Genomic DNA, 20,366 nt, shown 5'->3' with positions numbered 1-20,366 from the left:
GCCAAACACATAAGTTTATATTTATGGTTGAACTTAAGAGTAGTAAAAGGGAACCACTGAAGTTTATTGGTCAGATCTTTGCTTTAAGGAAAATCACTTTGGCAAGAGTGTGGGAGGATAAAACAGAGTAGGGAAAGTCCTGAGGGAGGGAGACCAGGTAAGAGGGCTATTGCTATAGTATATGCAAAGATTCCATTAAATTGAGAATAATACAAATTAAAGTTATATCAAGTCTTTTTTTTTAAATCAAGGTCTTATATCAATGACTTATTTAATCAAGGCATAGACACAAATAACTCTGGGTTCTAAAAAAGCTGCTGAGCAGAGCAAAGCAAATGCTCTGGCAAGTCTGACAAGTCCCAAGTTGCAAGTCTTTGAGGATGTGTTCAACAATGGATTATTTATCTGCCCTATGTGTTCTTAATAACACTACTAGGTGACACTTTCTGGGCCTCAGAAACTCAAGGATACCCTCTACTAAGGCAAAGAGATCTACACTGTTGGAGTGAGACTCTTCACCAAATCACATGCAATCAAAGAACACCACAGATTTTTATTTAAAAAGTGCTTAGATGATAATTCCTAACTGGTAAACTAAGATGAGTTTGAACTGGGTAGTTTTCTTTAATCTTTCTAAATATGTGCGGCCCTCAAGCTAATTATATGTACTAACTGCCACTTACAACAAACAGGCAACACACAAAAAATAAACTTAAGCCATCAGTCAGTTTCCCCCTGCTTGACTCTTCGTCAGGCCCCAGCCCCAGCTCCTCTCTCCCATGTCATCCCATGTCACTGTACCCATGCAACAGAACTGATAGCTCAAATGTGGCAAAGGAAGGAGATAAAGTGGAACAAAGAGAGAAGGAGTAAAAGGGGTTGGAGACCATAAGAGAATGTCCTGTGCCTAAAGACAAGACTGATATGTATGTGTGGTTGGTAAAATAGCTTCAAAGATGTTTTAAGTGGCTACTTGAAGGACAATGCTTTTTTGTGGTGGATCTAATATGCCCTGTTAGGAGGAAAAATTAACATTATTTTATGATCCCAAATCAATGTTTTAAAAATGTTCTAATGCAGTATTGTTGCTGTTGTTAAGTCCTTTCAGTCATGTAGGAAAATTGGTGACCACATTTTGGGATTTTCTTGGCAAAGATACTGGAGTGGTTGCCATTTCCTTCTCTAGTTCATTTTACAGATTATAACTGAGGTAAACTAAGTTAAGTGACTTGGCCAGAATCACAGAGTTAGTAAGTGTCTGAGGCTGGATTTGAACTCAAGGAAGTCTTTTTGACTTCAAACCCTGTGCTCTACCCACTGTGCAACCTAGATGTCCTAATCTAGCATTACTCTAATCATGTTTATAGTCCACTATCTTTAAGACTTATAGGCACATGTATAACCTGTATCAAATTACTTGTCTTCTCACTGAGGGAGGATGGGAGGAAGGGGGAGAATTTGGAACTCAAGTTTATTTTATTTTGGCTAGGCAATGGGGTTAAGTGACTTGCCAAGGGTTACAAAGCTAATAAGTGTCAAGTGTCTGAGGCCACATTTGAACTCAGGTCCCCCTGACTCCAGGGCCAGTGCTCTATCCACTGTGCCACCTAGCTGCCCTTGGAACTCAATGTTAAAAAAAGATTGTCAAAAATTGTTTTTCCACGCAATTGGGGAAAAAACAAAATATTAAATAAATAAAAATTATAGGAAGACTTAAGGTAAAGCCTGTGGTTTTACAGATATAAGATCAAATTTAACAAATACTTCAAAAAAAGCACCTGTGTTATGTGCAAGGCCCTGGGAAAACAAATTCAAATAGAAAGAAACAGTACCTGCCCTAGAGAAGTTTACTCTACTGGAAAGATACAACAGGTACCTAACAAATAAATACAAAGTAATTTGAAGAGGAAGACAGTGCTCATAACCTGAAAATAAGGAAAAAGCCCTCATGTAGGAAATGCTACCTGAATTTTACATAAGCAAGCTAGGATTCTACCAAACAGAGGTGAGGAAGGAGTACAATCCAGCCACATGGAATTTTTTGGGCAAAGGCAGTCAGGAAATGAAATGTTATATACAGGAACAGATAGCAAGCCAATTTGACCTGAACAGAGGGGGTATGAAGGACAGTACCAAAACAGCTAAACTGTGAAGTGTTTTAAATGCCAGAAGAGATTTCCTATTTCTCCAAAGAAAACAGGGAATCAAGAAATGCTGAATGGGAGTAGGGGCTATAATATGGCTGGTTCTGTGTTTTAGATGTATTGATTCATATGGAATATAGTCTGGAAAAGGAGGAGCCCGTAAAAGAAACCAACTAGGTTATTGAAATAACTATAACAGAGCATAAGGGAGTGGAGACGTGTGAGAAATACTGCTGAGGCTAAGTTCAGAGCAACTTGACAATTGTGGGAATAAACATGAAAGATGAAGGAGTCAAGGATGACTACAAGGTTATGAATTTGGATGTGAATGGAAGAATCCTGGTACTGTAGGCAGTAATAGATAAGTTCAATGCTATATACTAACCTGACCACCAATCCAAACCAAAGCTTTGAGACAAATACTATCAAGAAGCAGTATATTATTACAAAAGCAAGTTAATGCAAACTGATATTGCTGGTGAAATAGCAATAAGAAAACAGAATTCGTGTTCCTGCTTTCTGCTATACTTGATATATAAAAATATAAAACTGTTGGTGTTTGCTTTAGATTATTTACAGTAATGGATTAATAACAAGCATTAGCTAAAAAGGGGGAGGACAGAAACATTTATTAAGTACCTATTATGTGCCAGATACTGTGCTACAAAAGTATTTTTTACACATATTTTATTTGATCCTGAAGGTGGGTGCTATTCTTATCCCCATTTTACAGTTAAGGAAATGGAGGTAGACGGAGGTTAAGTGACCTGCCCAAAGTCATAAAGCTAGTAAGTGTCTGAGGTCAGATTTGTACTCAGGTCTTCCTGACTACAGACCAGGACTCCATCCACTGAGCCACCTAGGTGGCACTGTATTTAGATGCTATGGATACAAAAACCAAAATCAAATGTCTCTGCCCTTAAAAAAACTTACAACTTATCAGAGGAGGTAGGGTGTGCATGTATTCTCCCATTCTCTCTCTTTTTCTCCATTCTCAACCCCTCCTCCCCCATGTAAAAGAACAAAATAATTTTTGAAAGCCATCAGGAAAAGCCTCATGTACGAGGTGGGACTTAAGCTAAATTTTGCAGAAAACTAAGAATTCATCAGTTTGGTAACGATTTTTTTTTTTAAGGAAAAGTGTCAGTCAACAAACATTTATTAAGCAACCACTATGTACCAGGCACTGTGCTAAGCTCTGGGGATATACAAAGAGGCAAAATATAGCCCTTGGCTTCATAGAACACACAATCCAAAGGGGGTCAAAAACAAGCAAACCACTATGTACAAACAAGCTATATACAAAATAAATCAAGAAAACATAAAATAAGACTTGCAAAGAATTATGTCCAAGGGAGTACTACAGAATAATCATGTTAAATGCAACTGTGATGATTACTCCATTGCCTTATTTAATTGATTTTTATATACTTTAGAAAATTTTATAAGATACACAATTATGTTACTGACATTTCAGTTAAAAATAGCAGCTGGGAATACAACCACTGTCTCTCCCCTCTCTTTACCAAAGTGGATGGGGGGGGGGGAGGGAAAAGGAGAAGAATAGACACACATTTAACTTAACTAATTTTATAGTAAACATCAACATAAAGGTTCAAAAAATGCTTAGGGCTTACTCTAGCAAAGCACAATGCTCCTTGGTTGAAGAACAAATGACCAAGCTCTTCCCTCAACAAGGTCTAAGGTAAGCAGCAGTTATGACTCCATCTCCAGCTCTCCAACACATCTAGCCATAGAAGACTGGGTAGTGGGGTGGAGGTGGGAATGGGAGCAGCAAAGCCTCTCCAAGATAGTTCCAAGCTCTGTCTAAAATTAATGCAGTTTCCCATTTTTACTTTCTGGGTATTTTTTTAAATTTATTTATTGATTTTTAATAGTCTTGCAAAAATATTGAGTTTCAAATTCCTTCTCTCCAACCTTTCCCCTATCCATTGAGAAGGCAATGATAACGACTATACATGTGAAATATTGCCCCCCCCAAAAGGCAAGAAAAATAAAGAAAATGAAAGAATTCTATTTCAATTTGCACTTAGTTCATCAGTTCTCTCTCTGAAGGTAGATACCATTTTTTATCAGAAGTCCTTTGGAATGGTTTGAATCACTGTATTGACCAGAGTAGTCAAGTCTTTCCCAGTTTCTTACAATATTGCTGTTACTGTATACTATAATCACCTGGTTCTGCTCACTTCACATAGCTCTTTCCAGGTTTTTCTGAAACAAACCTGCTCAAAATTTTTATATAATAATATTCTATTGCAATTATATACCACAACTTGTTTAGCCATGCCCCAACTGATGGGCATCCCCCTCAATTTCCAATTCTTTGCCACCACAGAGTGGCTATAAATAATTTTGTACATATAATTCTTTCCCTTTTTATTTGATCTCTTGGGAATACACAACTAATAGTATTGCTGGGTCAAAGGGTATGCACAGCTTTATAGCTCTTGGGCATAGTTCCAAATCATTCTCCAAATGGTTGGAGCGGTTCATAACTCCACCAACTGTGTCCCTATTTTTCCACATCCCTTCCATCATTTGTCATTTTCCTTATTTCTGTCACGTTAGCCAATCTGATGGACGTCAAAGCTGTTTTAATTTGCATTTCTCAAATCAACAGTGATTTAGAGCACTTTTTCATATGACTTCAGACAGCTTTGATTCCATTTCTTTTCAATATCTGTCTATTAATGCCTTAAACTAACTTTACAAACAAAAATTTCTATTTCTAAAAGTTTTTAAATAATAAAATCCCCTTTTCATTAACCCAAGAGTAATGTATAAGATGTAGAGGAAGCACTTAATCTAAAAAGATGTTTAGTTCTACTTGTAATAAATATACAATCTAGAAAAATAAAAATTTAAGGCAGTTCACCAAAGAAAGCCAGAGAAAGCCAATACTTAATATGTAAAACTGAAATTCTAAAACCTCTGGTTTCTATATCAATAATTCATTTGGTAATTGTTCTCCCAAATATATCATCAAGGCAGGTTTTAACTATAATTAGGAAATTTTAGAAGTAATCCCCGAAGTTCCAATCTTTGAACAGAATGACACCAAACCTTTTCTGTTTTTAATGCTATTATCATAGAACATTAGTGCTAGACAGGACCCCTAAAGATCCAATCTTCTCATTTTTCTTCCTGATTAGTACTCTTCCATTACAATGCCTAAAGATCTAAAAAACCATAGCAAGTATCATTGATTCGTCAAACTATCTATTAGATAGTTAGATTAGGCTAATGCTCCTAAAAGAAAAGAGTCTCGTTTGGATGCCAAATGCTGGTCAGACTATGTCTGGAATGTTATACTCAATTCTAGAAGCCACGTTCTAAGAATACTGACAGCAGCACTGTGAAGTGAAAAAAACCCTAAATATGGTGCCCCAAAGCCTGGCTTCCCATCCTTGCTCTGCTGCTCTGTGGCCTGGATACCTTTGTCTGAAAATGAGGAGCTGGGGATTAAATTCAATTTTCAGCTGAATGGACCCTTAGAAAGCATGTAGTGGTACCCGCTCACATTTTACAGGTGAAACAAAAAATTTGTGCAAAGTCACATAGGAAAGTAAGAGGCAGAGTCTGGAAGTTAGCCTAGGCTCTTTTCCTCCAAATTCATCACTCTTTCCAGGTAGCTGGAACTCTTGAGGTCCCTTTCAGCTCAAAATCCATGCTACTATGAACCTGGAAGACTTTCAAATGAACAGCTGTCAGAGTCTGAAAACCATTTTTGGGTTAGGTATGAGATAATAAAGAAGACTAGATATAAATATAGCTCCAGTTAGAGCAGGGAGAAAAACCCATTTTTACCTATTAAGAACCATACATAGGAACTGATGCAATTTAGCCCAGAAGAGAAATTAAAAGATAGCTGTCTTTTTAAATAAATCAAAAGAAATCATGTGGAAATACAAACTTGTTGCTTGCTGCTTTCAGAAGGCACTGGAAGAACAAACAGCAAAGGAGACAGATCAGGATTCCAATCCCAATATTCTGTTCTTAAGCAAGTCTCTAACTCTCTGGGTTCAGTTTACAGTTCTATGATCCTCATCTATAAAATGTATGTATCAGAGGAAGAGAAAGAGACTAGATGATGAAGATCCGTCTAAATCCTGTAACTATGATCTTAACTCAAACCAATGGGGAATAAGTTATAGAGCAACAGACTTGGGCCTAATGAAGAATTTTCTAAATATTATACTTGAAGAAGGCTGTACTATTAAGTAGTTATCAATAGAAATACTCAAGCAGATGTGGGCAGTCATCTAATACGATACTGAAGAAGGACTTCTGCAGTATCACTATCCCTTCTACATCTAAGCTACTTCTTGTCACAGAAAATTTTAGGTGCCCAGTATTTGGAAACACTGTTTAGTTGTGTAAAATACTGCTGTACCGTAAATGGACTAAGCCATACTACTGAAAGTCACCAATTTTGTAATTCAAGATAAAACTCTTCTGTAACCAAATGAATTTAGTAATTTCTATTCCTTTAGGACAAGAAAAAATAAATCACTACAATTGCTTAAGAACATACCACACCACAAAAGAAACTTCAAGAAAAATTAAATCATTTAATAGAAAGCCAGTAATAACAAAAATTCTAAGAATAGCTGACATCTATTTAACACTTATATTTTATTTGATCCTCATAAAGTTCAGAGATCAGTTACCACTGTTGCTATTCCCACTTTACAAGCTTAGAGAGGTTAAGTGGACTGCCTATGTGCACATAGTTTCTAAGTACCAGAATCCAGTGCTCCTCTGATTCAAGTCCAACTTTGTAAAGTGCTCAGCACATTACATTGCCTGGCACAGAGAAGGTGATATATAAATGCTTACTGCCATCACCAATGCCAGCAGCTCACCTTTCTACACATACTGTATAGCATGTACCACTTGCCTATAGTACAGTTCTAATTTAAGACATCCTTTGAGATCCTCTATATTAACAATTAGGCTGGTGTAAAGAATTCTACTTTCTTTTTAAAAAAGAAACAAGAACTTACATATAGTTATTTATTGCTCAAAACAGCATCTTAAAGGGCTTTTTAAAAATCAGTCCATACCCTTGGTAAAACAGAAACAAAGTTGTAGAGCAGAAAGTATCTGCTATACACAGTCAATGAAAGTACATTTCTATCCCAACGAAAGAAAAACAAAAACAGTAACACAAGATGAACCATTTCACAAAAAATGGTGGTTTGCCCCTTGGGGAACTAAAGATAGGAATTCTTTACTAACAGAAAGAAGATAGCACTAGCATGGTCACTGTAGCTATGTTAATGTGGTTGCCACTGGCAACCAGATTTTTCAAGCATATCACACTTTCAGCAAGTCACAATTCTTCGAGGCAACATAAGCATTAAATCATATTTGACAGTGGTGGACAAGTCTGAGGCATATAAAGGAAACCTCAAAGCCACTGGGCTGCTTCTTCAAATACACCGGAATTAGGAACAGATAGTATTGCAAAGGAAACTCATCAACCTAAAATCTTTCTATAGAAAGGCACTTGTCCTTCCTCACCTCACACTTCACTCCATACTCCCCTCACAAAAGGAAAAAATAGCACTCTATATTTGCTCATTCCTATCCTGAAGGCAAGAAAAACTCCTGTTGCCAATCCCTAAAGTCTCAGGACTAAGACATACCTTGGAAAAAAAAAAAAAGAAAAGAAAAGGGGAGAACACAAATGACATAATAGACATCTAGCTCTTCTAAGTTCATTGAGGCAGAAGTATTGAGCTTAAGTTAATTTGGTTTATAATCTTCTCTATCACATATACTAGCTATCAAATTTCTAAAGTGATCATGATTCTTTAAACATACGAAGCAATCTCAATAGAAAGTCAAATTATTTACATTAATTGTTAAATATCTATTTAACAACGGCTGATAACTCTGGATCTATTAAGTTGGAAGAATTAACTAAGGGCAATCCAAAACTCATAAACTACATTTCTACTCCCATACTCCACTGAATCTAAAAGTAAGCACAGAGCAAACAGCAAGGAAAGTGAGAGAAATATTTTTAGCATGCTTTTAAAAATATAAATTGACCAATTAAGCCAGTTCATATACAGCTGCATTTACAACAATATTCTAATACATAATTCACAGCTTCATTAAAATATACAATATAAACAGTATATTTTCAAAAAAAAACAAATAGAATTAAAACACTTCAAAATTCAAACATCCAAAGAAACACAAAATAGTTACCTGGCTCTTCCTTAATAAATTGCAAATCCTCTTCTTGGTAAGAAGCAGATGTCTGCATCACTGAGCAATCTTCTAAGTTCTCTTCATTATTAGGTGGTATATTATAAATAAATCTTTTTGTAGTTTGGTTTTTTCTCCTTGCTTTGCCAGTTTCTTGTATTCCCTGTGATCCCATATCATTCCAAACAAACACTTTTGACTGACCTTGGGATTCACTCTCAGCAGTTTCAGGTGAACTATCCTGGACCCAACTACAGTCATTCATTTGGTAGTTTTCTATTTGGCCCTCATCAATACTGCAACCATCATTTTCACTTTTTATACTACTTGCCAAATTCGTAAGATTTCGAGTTGCCCAAAATCTGGCAACCTTCTGATCCCTCGATGAAGGCAGACCATCTCTACTAATAGATCTCCGGTTATAGTCCACAACTACAGACTCTGGAGCTTCTGACTTTATGCTTATATTTAAGGCATCTTTAATAAAATTGCGGCAAGATTGAACAACTTCAGTCATCTGAAGGTAGCTGGCCACTGACATTACTTCAATGGCATTTTGGCTAGTAAGCACCAGATTACCAGAATACAAGAAGTCCAAGATGACTGAAAAACCTTGAACTGCAGCAACATCTAAATGGGTAACAGTGGTTTGGTTACGGTTTTCTTTGTTTGGAAGGTTTTCTTTGTTTGTAAAGCAATATAGAGTCTTGAAATAACGGCTGCCTGCAACCAGGATGTTCTTGTGAGCTCTGAAAACTCGTCCGCTCACCACAATGTCAACATCACAAAGAATGCCTTTCTTCCTCTGCTCATTTAGTTCTTGAAGAAGTTGATAACAATAAGAGTTCTCATTTGGCCGACTGTTATAATCACAGTATCCCTCTTCATTAGTTGATTCTGATGGTACTCCTTCTGATTCCTGTAATTAGACAGAAAAACAAATATGAATTTGAAATCAATTTCTTTTTTAAAGTTTTAATGCTACCTGGAATAAAATGAATAATTTGCAGTGCTGCTATTCTATCTTTTAAGAGAACAATAATTAAACTGACTGACTTGTTAATAGTAACCATGTTTTGTAATTTCTCTCACAAAGATGGGAGGAAGAAATGGGAAAAGAAACATTCTCTCCCTAAGGAAAAAAAAAACAAAACAGAATTCCAGTATACCTAATAGCTCTGAATATGGGACCAAACTTCAGGAAAATACCAGAAAGAAGCATGATGCTTCTGATCAATCTGCTTGGACAGATACAGTAGGGCACTTTAAGGAACTAAAATTCATAGTTCTAAATTCTTTCACCATTCACAATGATTATGAGTCTTCACCATTCACAATGATTATGAGTCAGTTGTCCAAAGGTATTATATTTTTTTTTTCCATCTCAACATCTTCCCTCCCCCCCAACTTTCTTTCCTCAAGACTATCCTATACTGTAGCTTACATAGCATTTTACAGGTGTGGAAATGAAGCTAAGTATCAGAGCTAAAAATCCAGCCCAAGACTTTTAACTTCAAACTTATTGCTTTTTCTACTACACCAACTTGACAAACTGGAAATCTGGAATGTTTATTATTATTTATTTTCCCCTATTAAAGAAATCTCTCCAGATTTCTTTAATCTGGGAATAAGATTTTAATTTTTATTTTTGGATGAAGAGCCAGCACAAATACAGCATATATGATTTTGAAAATTCTCAGGTTTTCCTAATTATCAGATATAAAAGAATGAGAAACCTTTTCCTGCCTATATAAATCTGACAAATCCTCTTTACATTGTTATTCTCTACTAAGAGGCATACTGTCAAAGTAGAAAAAGCACTGTAATCAAGAGAGAAGTGGGTTCAAAATCTCATGTGTAACCATGGTCAAATCACAGTTGAGTTTCAGCTGCCTCATCTAAGAAATGGAAATAATATCTGTAGTACTTGTTCCAAAGGGGGAGATAGTGAGATAATGTGAAGCACTTTTACAGCTCCTTCAAGTACTGTATAAATGGATGGCATTTATTTATTTATTTATCCAGATTTAAAATCTGGAACCAATAGTTCTTAGCTTCAGTTAAAGCTTGTGCACTGATTTTGGTAAAACTGAATAAAAAAAATACAACTTTACTCATAAGAATTATTCATCTTTTTCAAGAAGAAACAAATATTTTGTTAACTAGGATGATGAAGAGAAAAATGCTGATCATTTAAAACCAGAAAAGTATTTTCTCTTCAGCAATATTTTTAAAACTTTACTATGAGGGGGAGGAAGGCAGTGTGTTACCAATCCATAAAGGCTGGCCTTGGAATCACAGAACCAGGTCCAAGTTAATGGAACCAAGCCCTCCTTAACAGCTGAGTGACCACAAGCAGTCATTGGACTTCTCAGCACCTATAGTATGTGTCAAGATTCCAAGTTAGGGATGATTAGTTAATATGCAGAGGGGAGGGAGCTCTCACTCACCAAACAAGTTGTTTTATACACCAAGATCTGCTCCCCCCCCCAAAAAAAAAAACCAGGAGAAGGGAGAACATGAATTCTAGCATTTATTCTGTGCTCTACATATTATAAAGATAAGAATTAATTGCTGTCATTCACAACTAAAAATTTGTGCCATCTATTCTGGCAAATCAAATTCTGAAACAAATCAGAATATTCTTGAAGTTAAATTAAAATTATTTTCTTATTGTTTGGATTAGTTGGTTATTAAACAGTTTTAAGGAAGTTTTCATTGCTTCTGTGTTCAATACCTCCTACTCACATTTGAATAGTAGCACTGTGCCATATGTTTGTTATTAGCAGCTGTTAAACATGCCTTTCAACTGAAGCTTGTCAAGTCAAGATGTGTACTCTTGAGGACAAAAACTGGAAGTGCTTTTCCTTTAAATCACGTGTCCCCAAAGAGAAATTTGAGGATTTTAATAAAGGACAAGAATCAGCAATTACATAGCACTATAAAAAAAAGTGACAATGAATAAAAAAAAAAGAGCACAAATTACAAAATTCTTGATGGAACCTAGAAGAAATTAGAAAATAGACCAATAAATTTTAAAAGGTCAACCAAGCTTTATATTTGTTTTTTATAAAAATTCATGTTAGTGGGTAAATTCTGAGTAGGAGGATTTTTCTTTGGCTTAAAGTCATCAGTATGCAGAGGTGGGATGGTGAAAAAAACTTCAAGTTCCAAAATAAAGAAAAAAGTTTACCTAAATATTAAAATTAGATGAACAAGAACAATTTGAAGACTCAGATAAGTCCAGGACTTTATACAGGTGGGCGGAGTATTAGTTTATAATTTCTGGAGACAAGTATAGTCATGAAAAGGTAAGAACTAGAACGAAGAGAGAACCAACCCCTACTTCAACATCTATGTTTCTTACACGTGGTAATCTAGCCTCTGCCAGAATACCATCAGTGCCAAGGATAAGAATAAAGATTACTGAGGTTGAGAGATTACGTTAAGTTATTTGCCTGAAGCCATACAGAAATATTTTGCAATGCCCTTTCACAAGCTTCAAATCCCATGCTCTTTCCAATAAATTTTTACATGGCTCAAATTGTTATAAGATCCTTCCTACATTGAACTGAAATCTATCTCCTTGCGACTTTTTCACCACTGGTTCTATTTCTCTCCTTTGAAACCAAGCACGATAGATCTCTAATCATTCTTGTGGTTTGTTTTGTTTTTTAAAAGCAAAGAGTTCTGTGAACAGATCAACTAATTTAAAGATTCATTTATAGAAAATGGTGGTTAATTTCAGATACAGAAAGTTCTTTAGGAAAACCTAGGATCAAAGTTTGTGATTTAACACCCCTCACCCCTTAGCCTAATATTTACTTATTCTTTTTGATGTCCTGGCTTCTCCAATTAATAGCTATGTAATCAAGAGGTAATCACAAGAAACTACAACCCGAATTGCTATATGATGGAAAGAAAGACAATTAAGTTTGGGAGTTACTTGACTCCAGTGATGTTGGACTTGTCACTTAAGCTCTGTCTCTCAATTTTTTCTTCTACAAAATGAGGAAGTTGGACTAGATGGAATCTAAAAAAGGTCTCTTTTGCTTCTAGATCCATTTTTTCATCTACTAATGAGTCTAAAACAACACTACTTAGGAAACACAGTGCTGGATGTGAAATCAGTTAGATCTAGACTTGTTTTGTAGTCCTTTGAATTTATTGGGCAAATTACTTTGCCTTTCTCAGCTTTGGTGTCTTCATCAGTAAAATGAGGACAATAATACTTGCACAATCTAACTCACAGGACTGTGGGGAAAGAACACTGTAAAACTTTAAAACGTTATACAAATGGAAGGCAGTATCGATTACCTACTCATAAGGTTGGTATAAGAATCATATGAAATAATTAAAGTACTTTGGAACTCAGAAGTGCTACAGAAAATCACTGGCTATAACCATACATTTTGCTTTATCAAGTAACTATTACTACCTTTGTGATGAGGAGAAATAGAGAGCTAATAGCCAAGTTAATGAGTGGTAGGCATCTAACACAGCTCTAAGACTAACCCACTTAAAAGCATCTTAATAAAACTAAAACCTGAATACATATAAAAGGGTAAGGAATAATTCCCTAAGAATTGTTATTATAACAAAACAATCTGTAGCAGCAATTTGAAGGAGAGAAAACACACACACACACACCTCAGCATCTTTCCCCACCATTTCTTCCAATTCGATACAAAGAATAATGAAGATAAATTACGTAACATTTGGACAGGAAGAATAAGAGATAGTACAGCTTAATTTCCATTTGCCTGAATTGTTTGCTCCCGCATCTAAACAGTGATATATACACACACACACACATACATATATACACACACACACATTCATAATTATAGATACACACATATACACACATACATAAACACACACACATACATCACATATACACCTTCCAAACCAAACTCATGTGTGCTACACCTATGTCCAGTAGAGACACTGGCTTAAAAACAAGTTGGGGGGGGGGGGGGGGGGGGAGGGGGGGCAGTGGATAGAGCTCCTGCCTTGGAGTCAGGAGGACCCAAGTTCAAATCTAGCTTCAGACATTTGACACTTACTAGCTGTGTGACCCTGGGCAAGTCACTTAACCTGGACTGCCTTACTAAAAAGGCAAAAAAGAAAAGTAAAGAAAAGAAACAAGTGCCAGGAGGCTAAGCAGCTATATATATTACAATTTTTCTGGAACAAATGCACAAAGTGCCTTTTGATCCCCTAAATGAACAGCAAAACTAAAACTTCTCTATCATCCAAAGAGATCATATTCACCAAGATCACATCATTCCAATAGTTTACCCAAGTTATATCTAGCTAATGTGTGCAACAGAGCAGAAAGATAAAAAATCTTAAGAGTCTGGCTAAATTAAAAATTTTAGGTTAGCTTTAGCTTTCCCCTACAAACCAAGGTGTAACCAAGAAGCAAATTTGATTTTGAGTTTTTATTTTCTTTTCTTTCTTCCTACAGTCTGTTTAAAGGCTGTAATGGCCAGGGAAATACCTAAATAGAAAGGGATATAAAGTGGGTCTAAATCCTGACAAAATGGATAAATGACACTAAATAATCAAGGGAGGACTTCATGAATTTTTTTTATGAAAAAAAAAAAAAGTTTTAAATCATTAACAGTGTTCCATAGTAATTTTTTTGCTGTTAAGTTTGGAAAACATATTTCCAAGGCAAAAATTACACAGTAGTATTATGTATAGTTAAGAGACTAAGTCTATACCAAAAATATCAAGACCGCTTTAAGTTCATAGAAAATGAATTTAAGCAAGTCTACCAGCACATTCTGATTTCTCACAAATGCTGAGGAATTCACTTTGGCAAACTCAACTAACAGGTATTATTTATACTTGCTAAAGAGTAACTTCAGGGTGCATATCCCAAGCTAAACAACTGTGAAGCCTTGGTATACTTAAATTTCTTTAAAGAATATTACAAAATATTATTCTTACCACAACCCAGACTGCTAAAAAAAATAAACATATCTGAAATGTATAGTAAAAAACCCTCTCTTAAAAACCATAACTGAAGATATCATAATATTTTCAACTGTTGAACAAGTAACCAATAACTAATGGATTTATGTAACACCCAATTCCCTCAAACTACAGGGAGTATAACTGTGTTGTATAGTACAGTATATCACATTATATTATATAGTGTATCATTCACACTTAGAATATCTAAGTCCAGAGAGTTCAAGTAACTTGCCCAAGGTCACAATGCTACTTAATGGTACCTCCCAATTAGAACTAGTCTCTGTCTTCCTTTCCACTACACAAGGTAGCTATGAAATAAAAAAAATGCCACTTACACATACAAAAGTTATTTTCTAATATTTCAGGGATTCAAAAATAAATTGGAGAAACATTTTAATGTAATTTAGAAGAAGCCAAGAGATTAGAAAGCATTAATAGTAATCATGCCCCTACCACCTGTACCCTCCAATGCCTTATCGATATGAAATTTAAAAGTAGCAGACTTGGGCAGCATTAATGCTAGGAAAGATTGCTACACTAAAAAATTACTTTAGTCTGAAGGAAATACATGAAAAGAATGCTGAGCTAGGAAATTTAGGTAATCAAATTGGTTTTTAAGTAAGCTTCATCTCTAACTATTTCTCCCTCTTGCTTCCTGGGTAAGGGTCCCTCACTTTGTTTCCAATTTGTAGATCTGAAGGAGTTAGTTGTTCAACTGCAGGGAACCATTCATGCCAAATGAAGAGAAAGCTGACAGATTTGCTTTAACCTTCTTTGCTTCAACTGCCATTCAGTTCTAATTCTGATATATCAGCAAAAGAATTCGAGCAGAATGATCAATCAGAAAGTCATTGGAGACAGGCAGACAGGAGAAGAGTCACTGGTCTGATCTATCAATTAACTGTCCGAAAATATTAACTACAGATTTGGGGTGTGCTGTCACTTTTATAATAAATATATAAAGGGACTGCCTTCATTTCCATTTTCAAAAATTTCAAAACCTAACAACTTATTGAAGTTATCTGAATACAAACTTTTTTTTTTCAGACACAACCACCATATCTCATCAAATCCTTCAAATACATACTAATAAGAATTAACTTTGGACCAGTATTAAAATACAGTCACCTATGGGTAAGCACAATACTGCAGACTATGACTAGGGATGGAAACACTCCTCAGAAGTTTAGGATAAGAAATGAAGCCAATTTAAACACCTGGAAATACCTGGAGTAACATGAACAGACCTCCCACAACAACCAGTTCCCACATATACAAGTAATAACACAGTAATAACAACATAATAACAAGTAATTAGCAGCCCAATTTTGCATTTAACCTAAAATAATGGTGTGAAACCTGTCAGTAGTTTGTAATTTGTAACAGTAAAATATTTTGATGAATTCTGACAGTCAAAGCAGTCTCTAGACATGAGTGAAATTTGTCCTGTAAAGGTGCAATATTCTTTGATTCTGGCACAGGAATAAAATGGATTACAGCCAGAATGGATTAGAAATAAAAAGTAGAGAGACAAGGAACCACTAATCCAACACTAGTAAGACTGTACCCCTAAAGAGTACATACTGTGGAAGACAAAGTACAAGGATGCATTGTACCCAAGAACAAGTACAGAGCTTCATACCCTGTATCACACAAATGTTTGGTATATGAAGGATGTGCCAAAATGCAAGTGTGAGCTCACAGATCTTAAGGGCTGAAAAGGACCATCTAGTTCAGGGGTTAGTCCAAGGGTTCTCAACATTTTTTTTTTGGTCACAGACCCTTTATCAAAATGTTTCAAGCGCATAAAATAAAACATATAGCATTCCAAAGCAAACAGATTAGACTGAAATAGTTTTCAAATTACAAGTTACCAAATCCTAGGTCAAGAACTCCTGATTTAGCCCAACCCCATCATTTTACAAATGAAGACTGTGACCCAGAAAGACTTACTATTTGCCCAAGGTTACAAAAGGTAAAGTACCAGAGACAAAAATTTGAACCCTAATCCCCTGACTCCTAATTCAATTCTGTACCCTATCAGGTATAAGAAAAATTTCATTAATAACATTTTACTTAAAATGGTGTTTGCATAAAGCCATTAATTTTCAAGTATTAGACTAGGAGTTAAGAGACTTAGAATCTGGTGTTAGTTCTCACACTGCCAAGCTTGTGAGATCTTGGGCAGCAAATCATTTGGGCTTAATCTCATCAGTAAAATGAAAAGATTGAAAAAGATCTATAATCTAATAAGGTCCCATAAAAATATAATAATAATGAATTTCACGGTGTTGCTTATGTACGGAGGTCCCCCAGAGGTACTTCTTGGGGCCAAACAAAATTTATGTCATCACCATGTGCCATTGTCTGTTGTTAAGAGGCTTGATAATACTATTTGACTAGACTAACTTAGTTACTTAGACTACACACTAAGTTACAATTTTAACTTGATTCCTGTGCTGTTATGAATAAAAGACAGATCAACTACAAAGTGAGATCTCTAAATATGGATCATCATTTTAATCACTTCAATTCACTGCACTGACACCTGAGAGACTGCATCTGTATAATTTAGTGAGGTTGTTGACAACTGCCTCTAAAGATGAATTCTACCTACTAACTGAAACACACCGTATACACCAAATCCCCAAACCAGCTTAGCTTCAAGCTGGATAACATCAAGATAACACGCCAAACTACAAATTCCTATTATTTCATTAGGTTTGGCTCTGGGAATAATATCACGCAGCTCAATAGCCAGCCACCACAAACTGGTCTATTCATGACTTCTGTCACTTTGGCAAATAGTCAATTACTTTGATAAAAAGGTAGAAGTTAATGGCCTGATGTAAATAGTTGTATCTGCTCATATCATCCTACCTCTAACAAGGAGGAAAAAAAAAGATACCTAATAACCAATACTTAAAAGCTATTTTACAGTAAGTTTAAGAAAAGAACAATGCCCAGAGACAAGCCTGTAAACAATATTTCTTTAAGCAAAAGAGATGAGTAAGTCAGAAACAAAGTGCCTGCTTCCACAGAACTTCTCCTATTCTACAATCTGTTCAAAATTTCAAATTATCTTGATTTAACAAAAAATTACTGAAAGGGTTGTCCTAAAAAGTTGAAGCAAAGGATGTCATTGTTAAATCGGCTACTAGCCTTCAAACTAGACTTGGCTCAGCACTCACCACCAATAATAATATTAACATTAGTCAAGACCCATAAAGTCACAGGCATATTTTAAATGGGTTGTCAGTGCTGATAAACTTAAGACGAATAGAAAATGCAACCTTTTAAGTGAGAAACTGCAACCTTTTATGTGCCTAAGGAAACCTAATCTTGATCCAATCAGATAAGATACAGTAAAGCAATCTGCTTATTAGTCACAGAAGGTAAAACTGGTCTTTAACGCTAATTCTGCATAAGAATTAGAATTGTCAGTCACCCATCAAACATTTTAAAACCCATTCCCCAACACGGCTCCCCGAACCCTCACTCCCCAAAGGCTCCCACTCAAAACCTACAATTCCCTACAATCAGAAAGACCCCTCCACCCAGAAACAGGAGTTCCTGGGGAGGTAAGCCTTCCTCAGAAAGGGTCCGGGAAAGCAAGGAGGGTTTGAGCCGTGCCGTACCTGCGTGTTGGATTCGTGAAGTCTGTGCTCCGCGGAGAGATGATGCCTGAGGAGGAGGGCTCTCTTGTAGTTACGAGTCCCCCTCGAAAGCTCATCGTGGCCCACTATGGGCAAGTCCCCACTGCCCCCATCCTCGGGAGTCTTTTGGCACCAGGAGCAGGACATGAGGCCAGTGTCCTGGCAATACTGCAGCCAAGAAAACTCCTTCAGCCAGGAGGTTTGGAAAGAACAGTGCAGCTTCTGCAGGAGGGACTTGGGCCGGGCCAGCGGGAAGTGCTGGACGCTCTCTCCTTCCCCGGCTCCCACGCTGCTGCCCTCCGCCTCATCACCCCCATCGCCTCCCGACCGCCTGCTGCTGCTGCAGCTGCCGCCTTCCGCCCCGCTGCCGTCGCCCAGACTCGCCCCCTCCTCCTCGTCCTCGCTGCTGTCGCTCAGGGACGCCCCGTCCTGCACCAACTCTTTCCCCTCCAGCACATCCAGCTCGAGGTCCTCGTCAGCCGTCCCCCGCCCATTGAAGTGCCTCGGGGGCCACGCCGAGGCCTCCGCGCTGCCGCCGCTGCCATTGTTACTGAGACCCCCGCCACCGCCTCCTCGGAAGGCCAGAGTCCGGCGGTTCCTCTCTGCGAACATGGGGCCCCCGGCGCCGCCGCTACCGCCGCCGCCACCGCCCAGCGAGGCGGGGCCGCCCCCGTCCTGCGCGAGAAGCAGGTCCTTCCCTTCCTCAGCGGCGGCGGCGGCGGCGGCGGCTGCTGCAGGGGCAGGGGCGGCCGTGGTGGCGGCGGCCTCCAGGTCTTCGGGTTCCAGGCCCTCCAGTTCCACTTCCTCGTCCGCCCCCCGCCCATTGAGCTGCTGTTGCTGCCGCGGCTGTTGCTGGGGCGGCCAGGCCGAGGCCTCCCCGCCGCCACCGTTATTGTTCGTGGAGCCGCCGCCGCCGCCGCCGCCGCCGCTGCTGGCGGTGACCAGCCCGCCTCCTCGGAACGCCAGCGTCCTGCGGTTCATCTCAGCGAACATGGCGCGCGCCGCCGCAGCCGCCCGGTGCCCCCGGCTCGCGCCCGGTCTCGAGCTCCGTCTCGCGCTCGCTCCGTGCCCCCGTCTCGCGCGCTCCCTCGCTTTGCTCCCCCTCCTCCTCCTCCTCTTCCTCCTCCTCCCCCGCCCCCCTCCCACCCACCCACCCACCCCCTACCCCCGCCCCTCACGCCCCGGTCTCGCGCTCCTCTTCTCTCCCCCCTCCCTTCCCTCCGGTCTCGCGCTCACGGTCTCTCTCACGCGTCTGGCGCTCGCCTGGCTTCTTCCTTGGGCCGTTCTCCTCCTCCGCCCCCCTCCGTGGCGATTTCGAAAAGCGCTTCGCGGGAAAGGTTAGGGGGCGGGGGGAGGTGGCGGTGGCGGAGGCAGCGGCGGCGGCGGCGGCGGCGACGGTGGTGGCGGCGGCTGCTGCGGTGGAGGAGGCAGTCGGGGGTGCGTGGGGCCTTCAAAGTTGAGAGGCGGAGAGTAGGGAGACCCTCCCCTGCCCCCCTTCGGAAGGCCAGCGAAAAGAGAGAGAGCCTTCTCTCGAGGTGCACGAGTCCGAACCCCGCCGCCAGCCTCCGGAGCCGAGGGGACTCGCGGCGCGCCGGGCGGCCGGCTTCCACCATATAAAAAACCGACAATGAACCCGGCGGAGCGTTTCCGTCCGACCAGGCCCTGGCGGAGGTCGAATGGCAAATGAACAACGGACTGTGCGCCCACAATGCACCGGGGTAGCAGTAACCGCTGGAGGGGGAGAGGGTGGGGGCCGGGCTGGGGAGGGGGGCTGGGCTTGGGGGTGGGGGGGGCGCCAGGGGAACGGGAAAGGGGCTGGGCTGGGCCTGTGGGGGGGAGCGGAAAGGAAGCCGGACCGGGGGGGGGGGGGGGGGGGGGGGAAGGTGAGTGGGGCGTGGGAGGTGTCACCCACGAAGGTGAGAGGATTGTTGGGGGCTTGGAGGGAAGGGGGCCTGGTCTGAGGGATGAGGAGGAAGGCCGGGCCGGGCGAGGAACAGCTGGCGAGTGTCAGGTCGTGGTGCGTTCGCTCCAGCCCGCCCGCACCTCCTCGCCCCCGGCCCGCCGGCCCGCCCGCCTGCCCGGTTCTCCGGTCCTGAGCCACGAGCTAACAACCCCGGGACGAAGTGTTTTGAAAATAATCTCCGCGTAGGGAGCCGGGTTATCCAGCCTTCGGCGTTTGGTCCGTGGTGGGTGGGAGTACCCTGAGTAACTGAACTTATGTTCGTCCTTTCACAAAGGCTGGACCGGGCGATGCATTGGGAGTGAGATGATTGCACCATGGACACCTCCTCCTCTGATGCATTGTGTCTGTGGGTGAATGCGTGTGAGGGAGCCA

The 20,366-nt window shown here is 39.6% G+C and overlaps 1 protein-coding gene across 1 annotated transcript in view; it reads right to left on the bottom strand.

Moving 5' to 3' along the window:
* The window catches only part of LOC114054233 (zinc finger and BTB domain-containing protein 10-like), a 58,708-nt gene extending 39,684 nt beyond the window's left edge, over positions 1–19,024 (bottom strand). The window contains exons 1-2 of the mRNA XM_027877414.1: positions 18,014–19,024; positions 8,388–9,306 (exon numbers count right to left, since the gene is read on the bottom strand). Coding sequence (XP_027733215.1) covers positions 8,388–9,306; positions 18,014–19,024 — 1,930 coding nt within the window. The remainder of the gene's footprint in view (positions 1–8,387; positions 9,307–18,013) is intronic.
* Between the last annotated feature and the right edge of the window lie 1,342 nt (positions 19,025–20,366).

The sequence above is a fragment of the Vombatus ursinus genome, unplaced genomic scaffold (assembly GCF_900497805.2).
Source record: "Vombatus ursinus unplaced genomic scaffold, bare-nosed wombat genome assembly UNPS02014812.1, whole genome shotgun sequence".
In the NCBI taxonomy this organism is placed as follows: Eukaryota; Metazoa; Chordata; class Mammalia; order Diprotodontia; family Vombatidae; genus Vombatus; species Vombatus ursinus.
The sequence above is the reverse complement of the archived record's forward strand: the minus strand, read 5'-3'. Positions and strand labels throughout refer to the sequence as shown.